Source organism: Pholis gunnellus (genome assembly GCF_910591455.1).
Source record: "Pholis gunnellus genome assembly, chromosome: 14".
In the NCBI taxonomy this organism is placed as follows: Eukaryota; Metazoa; Chordata; class Actinopteri; order Perciformes; family Pholidae; genus Pholis; species Pholis gunnellus.
Window position 1 is genome coordinate 21,926,765 of NC_136541.1, and position 18,073 is coordinate 21,944,837.

At 41.4% G+C, this 18,073-nt stretch overlaps 1 protein-coding gene across 1 annotated transcript in view; it reads right to left on the reverse strand.

Annotated features, from left to right (window-relative positions):
- tox (thymocyte selection-associated high mobility group box) overlaps window positions 1-16,194 on the reverse strand; it is a 55,914-nt gene extending 39,720 nt beyond the window's left edge. The window contains exon 1 of the mRNA XM_079173866.1: window positions 16,025-16,194. Within this exon, the coding sequence (XP_079029992.1) occupies window positions 16,025-16,129 (105 nt within the window). The 5' untranslated portion in view covers window positions 16,130-16,194. The remainder of the gene's footprint in view (window positions 1-16,024) is intronic.
- Window positions 16,195-18,073: the final 1,879 nt, after the last annotated feature.

Genomic DNA, 18,073 nt, shown 5'->3' on the forward strand with positions numbered 1-18,073 from the left:
TGATGTGTAACTGCATAGTATCTTAATTTCACAAAATATGAGGTGCCTGTGGACAGAGATTAGGTTGTTTGGCAACTTGTGAAATAGTTGAAATTGGCTGTGGCCCTGGTTGTGCCTATTTTCCAGCTAGTCTCAGGGATGTTAGGTGTTGCTTTGTAGAAATGGGGCCGTTAGCAGGACGTCACCACACGACTTCACCGTTACTAAGCTAAAGGCGGACTAGTGTTCTAGTGAGGACGTTTTGTAGTTTCATTTAGCCACTTGTTAGCTTTTTAAGACACTTGAAAGTTACAAAATTCACCCAAAGGATTTTCACCGACGTATTTTATATCATAATATAAAACGTTAAAATCTCTTCAGCTGGTTTTAACCACAGAACTCATTTCAGACATCCAACTAAAAACACAGTCAAAACACCCATTGACTCCAAGACAAGAGAACAGGAAGTGCAAAAACTCCAGCAAAACAACAACCATATTCAAATGATTCATGGGTACATACTCATTGTCTTGGTTGACAGAAGAACGTTTGAACAGGTGGGTGGAAGCAAAGTGCACACACACACACACACACACACACACACACACACACACACACACACACACACACACACACACACACACACACACACACACACACACACACACACACACACACACACACACAAATACAAACACAGGTGGACAGGTGGACAGACAGGTGTAACTGCCCGATCCGTTCGCCAGCTGTTGGGTACTATGCAAATGAGGTATAGGTTTACAGAGTCAACAGAAAGCTAACACAGTGTTGTGACGGACATAACACACACACACACACACACACACACACACACACACACACACACACACACACACACACACACACACACACACACACACACACACAGTGTGGCTTATGGAATTACCAGTTATTAATGCTTTACATACACATATCAAATAATCAGAACAGTAACAGGAATGGTGGAGCAGAGGATAAGAGTTGCTCCTCTCTGGCTGATGGCTGATCTTCAGTCTTCCTCTTATGGGAGCCATCAAAGCTTTTCTGACCAATCAGAGGAGAGGAAGGGAAGAGCATTCATGTTGACCTGACCTCACAGTCAAAGTGGCTTCTTCCATTTACCTTTTGACAAGACCTGATATCTCACATGGAACACACACACACACACACACTGGCACAGACAAACAGACGCACACAATAAGTAATGTAACGATGTCACAAAACCTTTCAGAAAGAATAAGACACCATAATCTAATCTAATAATAATACAATAACTATCACATATAAAAGGCAGTGTGTACCATGTGTTCTCAACTGAAGAGGATCTTTTAACATCTCTCTCGTGGCTTCTCATTATAAATGTATTGAACTAGCTCTGCCACCTAATATTTCAGTGCATCAAAGCCCGTCTTTGATACTATTTATGGTCTCCATTTTACATTCTGTGATCACTGCTCCTGCTGCTCCACGTTACATTTTTCATTCAACAGCTGAACTCCTCAGCGAGCTGAGCGACATCGTGTGCAGCATGAAATCACATCGTGGTTGCTCATGGCCAGATGGAAAACTGCCAGTTACTGCCTGACTTCTTTATTAAAACAATGTGAGTTGGCGCCTCTGGAATTCTGGAACCTGTAATATGAAACCGCACTTGCCGTTACCACGGTAACCACCGGTGTCATCGTATCAACCGGGACTGAAATCTTCAGCAATAACACTATAACCGCTGGCAACAATTTTGAGAAATTAGTGATTCAATAAGTAATAAGTAGTAGTTAGTTCTTAAAGGTTAGTGTCGATCCCTGCTAGAAGACAGCAGTGTCACATGTCTATAAGGTCCCCTGCTTGAACTAGTTCCACCCTAATACCCGATGCACCTCATCGCAACCAATCGTCAGGTTAAGCGGTGCCTTCACACCCGTCACACTACTTGCCACTGTTTGGAGATCAGCTGATTCGGACATCATACCTGCCCCCTCATGTGCTGCATGCTGCTATGTAACAGCACCACCACACCAGCACAGCCTGATGGAGCACAGCCAGTGTCACCACCTGCCCAGACCCTTATCTAGACCACCATGACCTGCTTCAGTCTACGCTCAAACGTCAGCCTGCTGTTGATGCCCCAAGACTGTCGATGATAGATCAAGTCCAGCTCTGAGGTTTGATTCTCAGCATCAGCAACAAGCAACGGTCACACACAAGCTTCTTTTTGAGAACCACTTAGACCAGGCATGTCCAAAGTCCGGCCCGCGGGCCAATCACGGCCCGAGGTCAGATTTTATACGGCCTGCGCCTTCTGTCTTAAAATGCATTATTTATGGCCCGCCAGCACAGTCAAAACGGAATGAATAAATCATACAAATTCAACATGCAATTCCTCTTTTCACCTCATGGTGGCAGCACCACTCTGTAACTGTCTGGCTTTTTTTAATTGTCTCTGACCCTTCAACTGTCATGGCTACGGCAAGTAAAATAAGGAAAGTCGAGACCGAGGGCCGCCGCTTTCATATTTTTTCACCGAAAACCGAAACAACTGTGTCTGCCTAATTTGTCATGAGACTGTTGCCTTGTTTAAGTGATGTAATGTAAAGAGACACTACGAGAAAAAACATGCTAATACTTCAACAAGCTATCAGAGAGCGACCGTGCTAGAAAAGCGAAGCAACTCCAAGATAACTTGGCCACATAGCAGCGGTCTTTTTCGCGGGCCCACGAGTCAAATGCATACCTGCAAACGTGTTGCTTTTCAGCGAAATTAGCCTTTTTGAATGAAAATATATCATCCACGTGATCCGTAGATGTTTTCTCTTTAGGGGGGGGGGTCATCTGGCCAGCCAGCGTTTCTCAGATTGGATTGAGACGAGGAAAAAAGGTGATGACGTGATCTTCGCAATAAAACATCTTTGATGTGTTGAGTCTTGGCCAATCAGCGTTAAGATGTCTACACCGTCTTTCCCTCCGTTACAGTTCAGACTTGCTCGGTTAAGGATAACGTCCACTGCATGCGGAACTTTGTTTGTTAACATTCGTCATTATCGCGATTTTGGAGGAAAAAAAACGTAACGCGATGAAACATGCCCGGTTCAGTTCCCGCGGTCACTCGTTAACGTTAAACCGGAACACCGGCGGATCTGCTGGCAGGTTGTTTTTTTTAACTCAAAGTAGAATGAGGATGATTTCGTGGTGACAATAACTTTTAAGACCACGATGATGAGGCCCAGATACTGATGAGATGATGAGGTCAAAGAGCTTCAGGGAGAGGACGCTGTTTGTGTAGCGCAGCTTGATGCAGGGCTGAGATGTGAAGGAGCTGGGCCTGGATAAAGGTGGAGCTGGGCTTGGATAAAGGTGGAGGTCTACTCTAAACAGACGTGAGTACAGCTTCCTGCTGTCGCAGTGTTTTAGAAATATTGACAAGGCAGGGTATGCTAAATGCTGCCTCTGCTCCAAGGAGATGAACTACAGTAACAAGGGCTCACGTGCCCTCTCATCACACTCCCAGACACTGTTCACTGTGATGACCACAGCCAGGGTACTTCCGGTCCCAACAGGGCCCTGAAGTAATGATAGAGAGGGTTAAGGTGCCTGTATCTTCATTTCAGCGGGTTGCTAATGCAGAGGTGTGTATAGATCACAGCTATTACTTTACTCTTCATTCTAATTTAAATAATTGAACTGGATTGAATGCATATTATTTGCAAATAGAAGATAGGCCACAATTCTAACAGCTTTACAGTAACAGTGGAAGTTAATACAGTAACGGGGTTCAATGAAAACTAATCACTTTATTTGTACAGGCGATGGTTCTCGCTACTCTTGCTATCTTTGTTTTTAAATGACAAACTTTTGAAAATGAGACCTCGTTCTCAATGGATTTTGTCTACATAAAAGGTTAATAATAATAATAGATTGAAAAAAACTATCCAGCTGTTCAACCAGAGCTGAAATACTGATTAATAACTGAATAATAAATTAGTTTTTTGCTTAAAGTAAATGTCTTATCACTTAATTTTCTTCTCAGAGTACACCAGAATGCTACATTTTAAAGATCATATTTAAAATAAAATTATCCCTGCTGTGTCATTGAAAACATAATTATTAAATAATAGTGTATGTATAGGCAACTTGTATTGTTTAAAATAATGTCAGCAGGGACTGGTGGCCCTTGGGCATCTTCACATTATCAAATCTGGCCCTCTTTGAAAAAAGTTTGGACACCCCTGACTTAGACATTGATACATATGGCCAAATACGCAGGTCTCCTGAAAAACTACATTGTCAACAACGTTTCGAGGGGAAGAATATCTTTATTGACGTATCACAAATATGTTTCTAATCAAAGTCAGTATAAGTCGGTGTATGGAGGAGCAAACAGGACTTTCATAGTTTCAACCAGTAATGCACCGATACGTACTCAAATAGCTGGATCGGGTATTGCTGACAACGAGGCCGATCTATAAAATGTAGTTCTATATTTATATACTTCATACATTATATACTGGAATTCAAATTCCTGATGAATGAATTTGTTGTTGCATTAACACGGTTTGAAGTCACTTCCACACAGTGAGGCATGCAGCTTATTATTATCATTATTATCATAACTCACATCCTTGAGCTGTGGGAGAGTATAGGAGAGTTTTTCACTATTTTCAAACATTTCAAAACAACTAATCGACGAATCAAGAAAATAATTGGCAGATTAATCAATGCTCAAAATAATCGTCCGATGCAGCCCTGGTCCACAGATGGTGCTGAGGCATCGTGTCCACGTAAGTTTTTCCACTTTAAAAATAAATCAGGGTTCAGTAGGTCACAGCTGTGGCAGCACCTCAGTCTGAGGTCAACCCTATGTTGGGCTCTTCCTTGAAAAGGTCTTGTTTTTAAATAAAACGTTCTCAGACATTTATCTAGGTTTTTAAGATGCAACTATGAGAGCTGCAATGAGTCCATTTAATCACCGGGTTGATGAATGAATCCACTAAAAAAAACATTTTTCAAGCTGAAGGTGTCAGCTTCTGTGATGAGAAGTTGTGCTGCTTTTCTTTGTCATGCACGACAGTATAGTGGATATTTTTTTCAACATTTCATTGACTAAATGATAAATTAATTATTTGAAGGAAAAAGGAAGCAGATTTATCAAATGATCATTAGTTCCAGAAAACATAGAATCCAGAGTATTGCTGCTTCTAGGTAGCTAGGTTTGTAGTCAAACTAAATTACCTCTCTCTCTCTCTCTCTCCCTTCATGCCTGTCTCTCACTCTCTCATCTCTGCTGCTTGTGTGTGTGTGTGTGTGTGTGTGTGTGTGTGTGTGTGTGTGTGTGTGTGTGTGTGTGTGTGTGTGTGTGTGTGTGTGTGTGTGTGTGTGTGTGTGTGCGTGTTTGTGTGGGTAAAGCAATGGTTTGAATAACAAGCAGCCAGCTAAGTGGGTCAGGGTCGGAGGAAGGGGGGAGGAAGGGGGGAGAGAGACTATTAGGATGACAGACAAGGACAAAGGAAAAGGGAGAAATACAGTGTATGCGGGGAAAACAGGGAGCAGCATGAGGAGGAGAAAGAAGGAGAGGTTTGAAGAAATGAAATGTAATGGATTTCCTGAAGAACTAAAATTCAGCTAATAAGCTGTTTAAGCTAATTGGAGGTATTCATTCAGGTTTTTTAAAGTAATAATACGCACAGTAAAGTAAATCAGTATTCAATCAGGAAATGTGTTTCACAACTCGAGGCTATTTTTTCATGCACTGGTCAAAAACATGTCTTCTTGTGTAAAGAAAACATCCCAAATACACATTCAGGTGTTTATTTGACTACTTTGTTTATTTGCGTCTGTAGATTTATCCTAAATTCACCAAAGGATACCATCAGATGATGCTTTATTTGCATATTCAAACATAACATTTCCAAAAACTTAATGATGGTCTTTCTGTAACTTTTACAGAGGGGTTTGTTCATATATCATTCATAGCCTCATGTACACGACATGTGAATTCATAAAATCATGGCGACAATTATTATTTTTCTTGCTGTTGAAAATATTATCCGATTTTCTCATTGATACAAAAATTCCCTCTATAAAAACCGTTGCCTCTAATATGTCAACAAAATCAAAGAAGAATTTTCTGTATGTATGTATTTGATTAGAGAATGACTAATTTGCATAATTGAACATTGATTGAAACTTGTAATATAAAAAGAATTGTCTTAATGTAATAATCAGCTGGGGAAGTTTCATGGTGATATCTATTAGGTACATTTTTTACCCTATTGACCCGGGCTGAGAACTTATTTGACCTCACTGTTGAAGAAAATAGATTTTAAAGCATTATGCCATAAAGAACTTCAACTTTAGACAGAATAAAGCGTTCTTTACAGACGTTTGTCAGACAGTTAAAAATCAGGTTGCAATGCTATCTTTGTGTAAATGTGTCAAAAAGAGCCTTTTAATCACTCATGGGTTTGGGTGGCGTGTGAAACTATCTGCACTGAATGGATTTCAGTTGACTCTAAACTCCATCAGGGGACATAAATCAAGTCTACAGTGAGAGATGGATGGAGACCGAGAGAGGGAGACTAATGGGTGACTGTGTGTGTGTGTGTGTGTGAGAGAGAAGGGTGATTCACACAGCTGTGGTACTTCAGCTCAGCAATTGTTTATCTGTCTTATCTCTGTCACCATGACAGCAGTATAAACCAAGTTTTATTGGCTAAACTGTATTGGCCCTGACTAAAAGTCTAGATGGTAGAGTATCGTGTGTGTGTGTGTGTGTATCTCTTACAGTGTAAGAATTCTTGCAGTAAAAATGGACAGGGTTTTAATTTAACCCATGTGCATCCCTTTAAGAAAGATGTTGCTCTGATGTCGTTACCTTTAAATGTTTGTTTACATAATGCCACTGTTGCTTTTAGCGGAAAAAAACTTACAAAAATAATAAAAATATGTTTTTTTGTATACTAAATGCTATGGGTATTTTTTAACTAATTATTCTCATAGTCTAATCTCAATGATTAGAGATAACAGGGATTTTGCCGTGTCAGATTTAAAACTCCAACTTGTTAACTTAGAGGATACAAATGTCCCCTTCCTAAAACTGTTATAGTAATACTACAAAATAATATTATTTAAATCAGTCCTGACCATAATTACCAAATATTCTCAGAATTTTAACCATTTAAATGCCATAGATATATTTTCTATATACTAAATACTAGGATGACATGTTTCCAGTCTTGTAAATGATTATCAAAAACATGTTGATGCATTGCATCAAACACAGAATACAGCAGCCATGCTTCTAGTGGAAACCAGCATGTATTTACTCCATAGGGCAAACATGAGGAAATGACTCAATCTGCTGGAAAATAGGAAAAAGTATTGAACACCTTATCTATTAGAATGTTTGATTTTATAATATAATGGCCATGGGATCATTGTGGTTATAATGGGTTTCAATGGGGTTTATTATGGACATAATATAGGAACTGAGGTTCAACTTCCAAAAAAACTGAAAACACCTCACAACCATGGCAAAATGTATTCCATATGCATGATCACAATCAATATGATAATAACAATTTTAAAAATTAAAAAGCAAAAAAATGGCCCTACTAATGGATAATGGTTAAATACTTATTAAATTATAAAACTGAATGGATCTCCTTGTACAAAACTGTCTTTGGAATATTTTTTTTCCAAATCAAAAATTTTTATATTTTTCTGGAAGATAAATCTGGCTGTCAGAAAGGGGGGGAGGCATGATAACTGGTAATTATGGGCTAATTGAGCACATTTTCAGACGTTTTCATAGTGTGGGGGGGGGGGGCCAAAGCTATTCGACCATCTGTAAGGACTGGACTACCCTGCTGTTAAGCAAGATGTCTTTATATTTGTAACCTCATGTCAAACCATTTTGTCTTTATTTCTGTCACACTAGCCTGATGACTGACTATTGGCAGCAGCCCTGATACAACTGCTTACGCTGCTCAACAAACTGCTGATTTCTTGATGTTCTTTTTACTCTTGAGTAAAGTTTTTGTGACTGAAAGTTCCCACGGAGCAAAAACAGATAGGATTTAGGCTAATGCTCAAATATCATAAAAGCGCACCTCCTGGTGAACAGGTGGGATTCATCGAGTTAAGAAGAGCAATTTAAGCGAGAGCACCAAATTGTTCTTTCATGAGACCAATAGTCTTTGGAAGCAGGATGGTTAAAACCCAAATCTGACAACTCCTACTGTATGCACTGAACACATACATCACAGATTAGCAGAAAGCTTTGATTGGCATCACATCAAGTTTACAAAACTACAAGGACTCAGGGTCAAAACAGACACCAGTTTACGCATTTCAAATGTGACTTATTTATTTTACTCTATCCACAGTAATTAGCACTACACCACCACAGATATGTGATCGTGAACAAAAGATGAAGAAAAATCCTCAGGAACCGATCCAATCTCTTCCAACACAACTTAATTTATCCAAGTTATTGTCACTTATACAGCGCACACAAACAGACAGAGAACAATGCAGCAATGATTGCAGTATGTGATTTGATTGCAATATGTTTATTTTGGAGACTAAATCCTGATAATTAGTCTCTTCTGGCAGTGCTCTATCACCGCCCATCTGTTCCATTTGGCATCAATCCACCAACCAGGAGTCCCTCATCGCTCCGTCCCCATGATCCGACCAACTGAGATGCTTTCAGACACACCAAAAACACAAGCAACAGTGCTGAAAGTCACCCAAGCATCAGCGGGCTCGAGGGGATAGGAGAGCGGGCGAGGGGGGGTCTGGCGAGGCGTTCAATAGCGGGAGTGACGGCCAACAGGGACAGACGGACAGACAGATTGACTGGTTGTGTTCTGATAGATAATTAGATGAGATGCCGACACTGTGGCTAGTTAGAAAGCTGTATGAGGGGACAATGGGAGTATGTGATACAGAAAAAACACCATGGCCATAAGGTACGATACAATACTATACGATAAGGTACGGTACGATACGTTATGATAAGGTACGATACGGTACAGTACGATGCGGTGTGGTACAGTATGGCGCGGTGCGATACGATGCAGTGCAATACGATGCTGTGTGATGCGGTACGATGCGGTGCAATGCGATGCGGTACGGTGCAGTATGCTGCGGTGCGCTGCGGTGCGGTGCGCTGTGGTGCGGTACGCTGCGGTGCGGTACGATGCGGTACGATGCAGTGCGGTACGATGCAGTGCGGTACGACACGGTACGACGCGGTGCAATACGGTACGATACGATGCAATGCGCTTATGGTACGATGCAGTGTGGTACGGTACCATGCAGTACGGTACGATGCAGTGCGGTGCGGTTCGGTGCGGTACGGTACGCTACGATGCTGTGCGGTACGGTACGATGCCATGCGGTACGGTTTGATACAATGCCGTGCGGTACGATGCCGTATGGTACAGTACGATGCCGTGCCGTGCGATAAAATAGGATCCGATTAGGGTTGTAATGGGGTGGAACATTTTCGGTATAAACAAAAAGGAAAGTTAAGCTCAAGAATTTGGGAATTTTCACAATTTCACCTTTTAGTGAACATATTTGAAGGAAAATACACATAAACAAGCAATACTAGGTCTAATGGCATGTTTTGTTTGAAAGTATTTGACTTGTAGCCATGCTGTGCATTCAGCAGCACAATCTTCCATCATGTGCAGATAATCTGCCAGCACCCCATTAAATAGGAATTTAGTTAAATTAAAACCCTCCGCACAGTGCATTCTCCCATCACGTGTGCAGCCAACACCGTCCGAGCCAAAGCCCTGCATGCTTTCATGTACATATTAGAGTGGATATATTTGACATTTTTTATGATATTTCAGTCAACCAGCAGTTAGTAGCCTAAAGCTTAAAGTGCACGGTTCATTACTTATCCCCTTCTGCTGGTGGGATGTAGCTTGACTGAGTTTTACAATAAAGAATGCATTGAAACGGTTTTAATTAAAACGTTTCTTTTATAAATTAGCTGTTCACTATAAACCATAAGTTTGCACACAGCCCACATTGTCAGCTCAAATTTTCACATGAGTTAACTTGCTAGCTAAATCACCACGTGGCACATTTCACATTGTATGTACGGTATTTGACAGATTGATTTGTTTATTGGCAAATGAATGCATGGTAAAAGGTTCATTTCTATCTGCATATGGTAAACACAGCCTGAGCAAATAACCCCTATATTTCCATTTTATCCGTATTATTTCCAGTTCCGCCTTGAATATTCCTGTAATTTTGTAACCGCCCTGCCGAAACATCACAAGCAGTGTTCAAGCCGATTGTGTCGCTGCAGATGCATGAAAGACAATTTGAAAATGATTGACAAATCCATCCTAATTAATCTTTGTAATCCTGACTGACAAAAATTGTTCTTTAAAAACGGCTGTTGTAGAGTGGATAATCCTGTTTATGCCACGGCTACATGCCAGTGATCATAATGTACAGGAAGTGGAGTCAGCCAACCGGCAGTGGGGAGCAGATTTATTATTATATGAGTGTACCCCTAGGTGAAACTAAGCCCCAAGTGTGATGACAATAAATTGTCACCCGGGGTGACTTAGGATCAGAGCCTACAGGTGGACGCTGGGATGGAGGAGGTTTATGAAATGCTATATGGGTGAATGGGCAGAGGCTTCAATAGAACTTCTTTTTGTAAAGGATGTTTTTGCTATTTGCTGCATGTGCAGTAAGTGAACAACATCAGGACTCTCAATAATTCAGCCATAATTTTACTTTTTACACCTGTGATTTTTCCTACTTTGTCAGAATGTCTTCTGTAACACAGGCGTATGACAATCTTCTCCTGGTAAAGTAGACCAAACCTACTGTCCCACCACCACGTGATATATTTTTTCTCTCACATTTTGGTAAATAACTACGGAGTTAAGGTACCCCAACTTTCAATCCCTCTCTTTTAACATGTTGCTAGGCAGTCCCTGCTGCCTGCCACCCCACAACCACCTTTCCACCAAGTGGTCCAGGAGTCCGTATCACATTAGAACAGCCTTTTTTGCGTTTCCATAAGCAAAAGTTGTGGATTTTTTAGGTACTACCTCGATCTATGTTCCAAACGGGCTGAGCACACACTAGAAGGTGAAATTAAAACAAAGCAGACCACTGATTGGTCAGAGAGAATTGCCACGAGTTCGACGCGGGACATCCTGTACAAACACGCTATTTCTAAATGCTCTGTTTGGTTGCAGATGAAAGGATTCAGCGGAGTGTCCCGTTGGTGATGATGTCACGGCCTTTTTTGTGACCGAATAGTATACATACTGTATTAAAGTTCTTGCTCACTCTGACCACTATTTGATAACCTTGTAGCGTGTTTCTATCCCTGCTGTGCTTCTCCATCGGTCTATATTCTCCTGTTCTTTACTGAGGCCTTCTTTGTTCCTCCCTGTTCTCTCTTCCTCTCTATTTGCTTTAGAAATACCTCACCCAGCTTTCACAATCATCATGTTTACATTAGTCTCTCTCTCTCTCTCTCTCTCTCTCTCTCTCTCTCTCTCTCTCTCTCTCTCTCTCTCTCTCTCTCTCTCTCTCTCTCTCTCTCTCTCTCTCTCTCTCTCATCACAGCGGCGACACTGAGTCGGACGTTTTCGTTTATGATTTAAAGATGACATACTGCGTGATTCACTAGACCAAAAGAAAAATATGTATACAAATGGATATATACCAAATATGTTTTGGATAACTAACTGCTTCAATTGAACAACTTCATTATGCTTTGAGTTTTCCAGACAGACCTTCCTCTGATGTCTCATTCAAAAGCTATCTTATTCTAAACCACGGACACATCACATCGACTGCAGGCGTCTGATTGGTCGAGCATGTTTTATAAAATAGAATGACATTTATATACGACTGATTCGTAGGAATGCTTATTGATTAATCTGTCAATTCTTTCTATCAATTCATTGATTATTCCCTTGGTCAATAAAGCTTCAGAAACTGTGATGTCTTCTTTTGTCCAATCGTCTTTACTTAATGGCAATTATTAGACCATCAAGTTATCTCTGCTTATAATGGTTGTTATGATGCGTTTGATCATCTTTCTCTTAAACCTCAATAGAACCCATTTTACCAGACAGTCACCTCGAGAATGATGGTAGAAACCATTTAAAAGAGGCAAAGAACAGCTTCACTTCTGTGTCCATCCTGTCCATCTACAGAAGAAAGATGAAGAGAGGATCTCCCTTTTCTTCAAATGCAGTGAAACACCAGAGACCTTAAGCGCAATGTATTATGGCAATGCAACATTGAGTGTGTGTGAAAGGAACGCTGCCTACTCAATTCACACTTATATCAAGTCCAGCAACTTCCCAAGACCAAGCTGTTTCACGTCTGCTGAGTGGAGTGACTGGGGGTTAGCTTAGCATCGACTAGCATTGTCCTGGAGACAAGAGCGAAGTGTCTACTCTGTGATTTCAGACTGTGGTCAGGGAGCCAAAGCAAGGAAAAAGCTGCACGTTTCTTAAGACTGGACCAATTCAGATGGTGAAACGTAACAGACGTCAAACACGTGTGGCGTGTTTACGGTCTAAGCTAGGCTAATTCATCCGTTTGTCTAAATTATGGATCACTACAAGCATGCTATGTGTTTAAAACTGACAGTAGTACATTTGGATGCATCACACATCGTAGCCCTCTGAATCACACTGTGAGGCCGAGACATTCATACCTCCACTTCTCAGAGGCAATTGTGAAGACATTTTGTTGTATTTAATTAAAATGGAAAAAGTAGACCACCCCTACTATGACGTCTTTACATTAACACATCTGCAGGACCCGCCTCTACTTTCTCACACACACACACACAGTCTCTCTCCGTTCTTTTTCACTACAATCTCTCTCTGTTCTGTTCCTCTTCTTGGGTTTTTCTCTCATTTTGTTTCTTCTTTGCTTCCTTCTTTCCTCTTCGACTTCCTGTCTCTCTCCCTCTTTCCTCTACTGTGCCGTTCTCTCTCTCTTTTTCTTTTTATATACTCTCTCTCTTTCTCTCTCTCTCTGTTCCACACACACACACACACACACACACAGTAATATGATCTCTTCTATCAGGCCGACACAGCCGTGAATCAAAAGAGAGAAATATAGTACAAACCTTAGTGGCCCCACCCCCACTACTCTCTCTCTCTCTCTCCCTCTCTCATCTACAACATCCCTACCCCCAACAACCCTCTTCTCTCTTCAGTCCCTACCCCCAACCACACCACACAGCTCTCTCTCCACATCCCTCGTTCTGAAAGAAATATACTCACTGACGGAAAAAAACAATGCGATGCTGCATTATTCTGTGAGCACAACACTTCTACAAATGATGTTAGAGTCGGAGATTAAAAACAGCAGATTGGCATACAGCACAGCGAGTGTAGTCATTAAATACATATAAATATATATATCACTATAATCTCATAAAGACATAGACGGGATATTTTGTTCCTGCCCAACCTGCAGGTCAGAGGTCACAGTTGGTCACAGAATCAGATGTGGTGCTACAATTCCAAAATACATAATGCATGTATAAAGTAGGTACCATATAATAACAGTCATACTGTACTAGTTAGTTTTTTTTAATATACAGGATACAATAAAAACATTTGTTCTCCGTTGGACATCAACGGCAATTACACATCACCACTAGAAAGCAAAATGTTTCTCCAAAGATGGTGTTTTTCTGGAGATGTCTCTCCGCACTCAGTTTGTATTTATCACAGCTGTTGGTACTGTCTCTGTTTTCTTAGTGAGTTGCATTGTGGAACTTTTCTATATTCAGCATTTCTGCAGTGACCACTCAAGGAGGTATATGGAGTTAGTTGCACGTATAGCAAAGCAATAGTGGACTTCACCAGCAGCCCCTGAAACACACCAACTACCAAAAACCTCAAATTAGTACTCAAGGCGAGAAACCCCGGGAAAAAACGTTTGCTTTCACACTAAATACACGTTCAGGAGTTCATTTTATTATTTTGTCTATTTGCATCTGTAGATTTTCAATAAAAGTTACTATTATGTAATAGCTCATTTACATATTCAAATACAACATTTTCAAAAAACTTGTCATAGAAAAAAGAATTGTCCTAATGTAAGTTGTCAACTGGTGAAGTTTCATGTTGATATCTATTAGTTAATTTTTTGACCCTATTCACCTGTAGTGTTCTAAATGTCTGTAATTGAACTAAACATCTCTTTAAAGGACGTTTTCTCTCAGAAGTCTCCACTTCAGTAGCTCTAAACTTATACTTCACATATCATTCATACAACATTTTATTACTACAAACATGGAGAAAATTTAGTTTTTTATGGCTGTTGACAATATTTTCTGATTTATGGAGTGATACAAAGAGATATCTAAAACCTCTGACTCTGATACGTCAACAAAATAAACAAAGAATTCTGAACCTAGCTTCATCCAATCTTCAGAGTACTGTTCTGGAAATGTATGCACATATTTAATAAGATAATGCCTCATTGCATTTTAACATGAACATAAAACTTGTAATACAAAAATGTGTACATTTGTACAGTATTGAGCTTCACATGGAACCAAAGTCGGAGCGGTGGCACTAAGGCGGGCGCTCGCTAGCACAGAGTTTGAACCCAGCGTTTCTGCTCACAATGATTGTCGCCACAAGCCGACACCACGTTGTGTTGAGCAGAGGAAACGCAGCCTCTCAGTGATGCTGCAGAGAGCAGTTCATACTAGTCTGCGGGCAGGGCGGGATCAGACAACCGGCCTGTGAATAATCCCATCAATCATTAAACTGTACAGCAGCATACTCTGACATCACTCAGTCCACTGTGCTCCATCACAGAGGCAGATCACAAGTTAACAGCACTAGCCGGGTTTGGCTCAGTTTGGGTCCCACTGTGCTAACACGATGATATGAGTTGTACACAGCAAGCACAGCGCTTTTACTTGGACATCACATGACGCTGTTTGGGTTTACATCCCTGCTGCGTGTGACACGCCTATTCAGATGTTTGCTAACTGAAATGTATTTGAGAATTGTTGTACACTAGTTAACTGAAGTATAAAAGAAAGTGAACAAAACATATTTTAACATTGTTATGTACATGTAACAGACATTTTATTTTATTTATCCTAATGCTGGGAAAATAAAAAAACTAAATAAATGTATTCCAAAAGTTGTCGTGCTAAGATTTAAGAGTGGTTACTAATCTGTCGTTTGCTCTAATAGCTGCGCTCATCAGCTGCAACTAGTTAAATAATCAAGCAATTAATCAGTGAGCACAGTCCTAAAGTACCCAGACACCGAGAGACGCATCCCTCTGACCACACATGATGGATGATGGATAGACAGACAGTCCTATATTGATAAAATATCATTTCATCCAGCGTAAGAGTGGTCTCTCAAGGTGGCACACACTGGATCTCTGTAAGCTCCTCGATTCTGTCTGTGTCCGACCCTGACCTTTGACCTTGCTCTGGAGGGAGAAAGACAACAGAGCTTCCCCGGACATGATGAAGCTCAGTGTCATTAAACTGAAAGGATTGAACTCCAGTTTCAACTATTTGAAAAAAGAAAAAAACAGCTAACAGTGCTCGTTCCCCTCCCTAATCACTTTCCATGTAATTTCATTCTCACCACAAATCTTCCGTTTGTACTTGTGATTCAGTGCATATCTAAACTTAATTACATTTCAATTACAGGTGGCGATGTTTTAATTACAGGTGTCATTACATCACTGGCAACAAACAGGGAGTGAAATGACTGCCCGTGAGTGGATGTGCTCGAAGGAAATGGGTAACACTGGGATGTAGTTCCCTTCGATGGTTGTTTAAGTATAATTGGAGCCTAATAAAGCAATTAATGACCACTTAATTGGCATAGCAAGAAGGATGAATACACAGAGAGGTGAGACAGCGGAGGTAATCAAAGTAGGACACGACAAAGATGTCTTTTATCTCTCACACAATGGGAAACACAAGGGGTCTATTGAGGGTCCTTCTTTCCTTGCTTACCTTGTTGGTTCCGAAGGCCGGGTCCGGGTAGGAGAGTTGCCCCAACCTGGTGTGGTCTGACGCCGCCGAAGGCTGAGGAGGAGGTGGGTAAACGGTTACATCCATGGCTCAAGATACATCCACTTCTCCGTCCGTTCTTGCGCTCGACGTTCTTTCTTCTCGGATCTCTGTGAATGTCTGAAAACCTTTTTTTACAAAGTTGGATGGTTATAGGCGAGTGCGCGAGCGACCCAACAGAGAAACAACCTCGGTCCGATCAAACGAGCTTCTTTTGGAAAAGAAATGCAGGTTTCAGGCAGTTATGTCGATGAAATAACCCTAAACCAAGCTTCTGGAGTCAGTGAAGTTTAGACGGATGCTCTCCTTCCCGCACCGGGTTTCACGCTCCAGTAACCGCTGCTGTTTGTACTAAACTTCCCGGTAAACCCACTTCTTCAATACTTGGCGTTAAAAAACAAACGGCAATGGTTCACTTTTTAAAAAGCGTAGTTTTCCCTCCGTTTGAACGTGGCTATGTATCCGGTGCTTGGTTCGAACAGGGGGACGTGGTTGGACCCTGTCTGTCCCTGGTTGGGACTCTGTGTTTTAATGTTCCTCCGCCGCTGCTGCTGCTGTTGCCGCGCGTGTGCTCGGTGCCGAGGTGCCTCGCGGACCAGTCATACAAAGAGCTCCAGCATCAAGCTAGCAATAGTAAGCAGTAACAAACCCGGATGTGCATTCTCTCACAAAATAAAAGCACTGATGTGGACAACAAAAAAACAAAACAAGAGATTGAAAAGGACTTAGCGTACTTCTTAGTTAACTAATTTATTCAAACCATCCACGACTCATTACACTAACTACAATCCAAATCTCAGCGGTGTGTTGTTTAACAAATACTGTTGCAGAACCCTAAGTGATTTTATTTTGAGAGTAATCGACATATCCGTTTGCGGCCACCTTGACAAACAGGATCCAAAAGGAGCTAAACTGCAGATTGTGCTCCATCTAGAGGGGAAGAGTGTGACCAGAGGTCCAGCCAGGTGTCTCTTATGATTAAATAAAAGTACTGAATGGGTGTTTTAAATTATAGGGATGCGTGACTCTTTAAACATAGAGTAATTTACAGAAGCAAAAAATGTAAACATTGTAGAAAAAAATGTATGCTAATTATTCACGTGTCTGTTGGCCATGGTGCTAATACTGCACAGGACCTAAAACCCAGGTCCACTGTGTGTCGATCAGTCATTAGTAATTTGGTTATTAGTATGAGCAAATCAAATGTAGTTTCAAGGCTGTTGTTTTAGTTGGCATGGTGCTCGCATTCTGCATGAACTAAAATAAAGTTGTGTTCAACAAAATGGCCGCTAAAAGTGCAATAAAGTTCAGCGTACCTAAAGTGCATGTAGAGACTGCTTAGCTCACATTATTTGATAGGAATGTTTGGAAGTAACAGGGTACACACTTTACACCACTGGTTGTGGGGGAACTAACAGAATTTCCCATCAGGGCCCCCTAACAGGCTAATCCAGCTGGGACACATACTATCTTGTTTCTTGCACGTCTAGTTTCTGCTCATGGTTCGGATTTTAATTCCACCAGCAGTCTTGTTCCCCACCCCTCCCCTAGTTGTTGTTGAGCCACGTATTCCAGCCTGTCAACAGCTCCTTGTGCAGTCAAATATAATTTGACTTTGCTCAGTCTCTCTCTCTCTCTCTCTCTCTCTCTCTCTCTCTCTCTGTCTCTTTCCGTTTCCGGTGAGTGTGAGTGTGGAGGTGAGACTGCGGAGGAGCGAGTGGCGCTAGTTTTGAATGGTTGCTGATCTTCAGGTCTTTAACGGTGTGTTTTCTTCCTCTGTTGAGGCGGATGATCAGGTGAGTCTCTTTTAACGGTTTTACTGCTCTGTGTGGTGAGTGATCGGGGCTTTGTCGAGGTGTTTTCGGGAGGAATGGCGTCCTCCGAGACGCCACCTCCGTCTCTCCGGAGGGAGTGAGGATCGTCCCGCCGGATAACAGCGTGACGGTGGAGGAGGTGCTGCTGGCTGTCGGTGAGCAGGTGGGACACGATAAA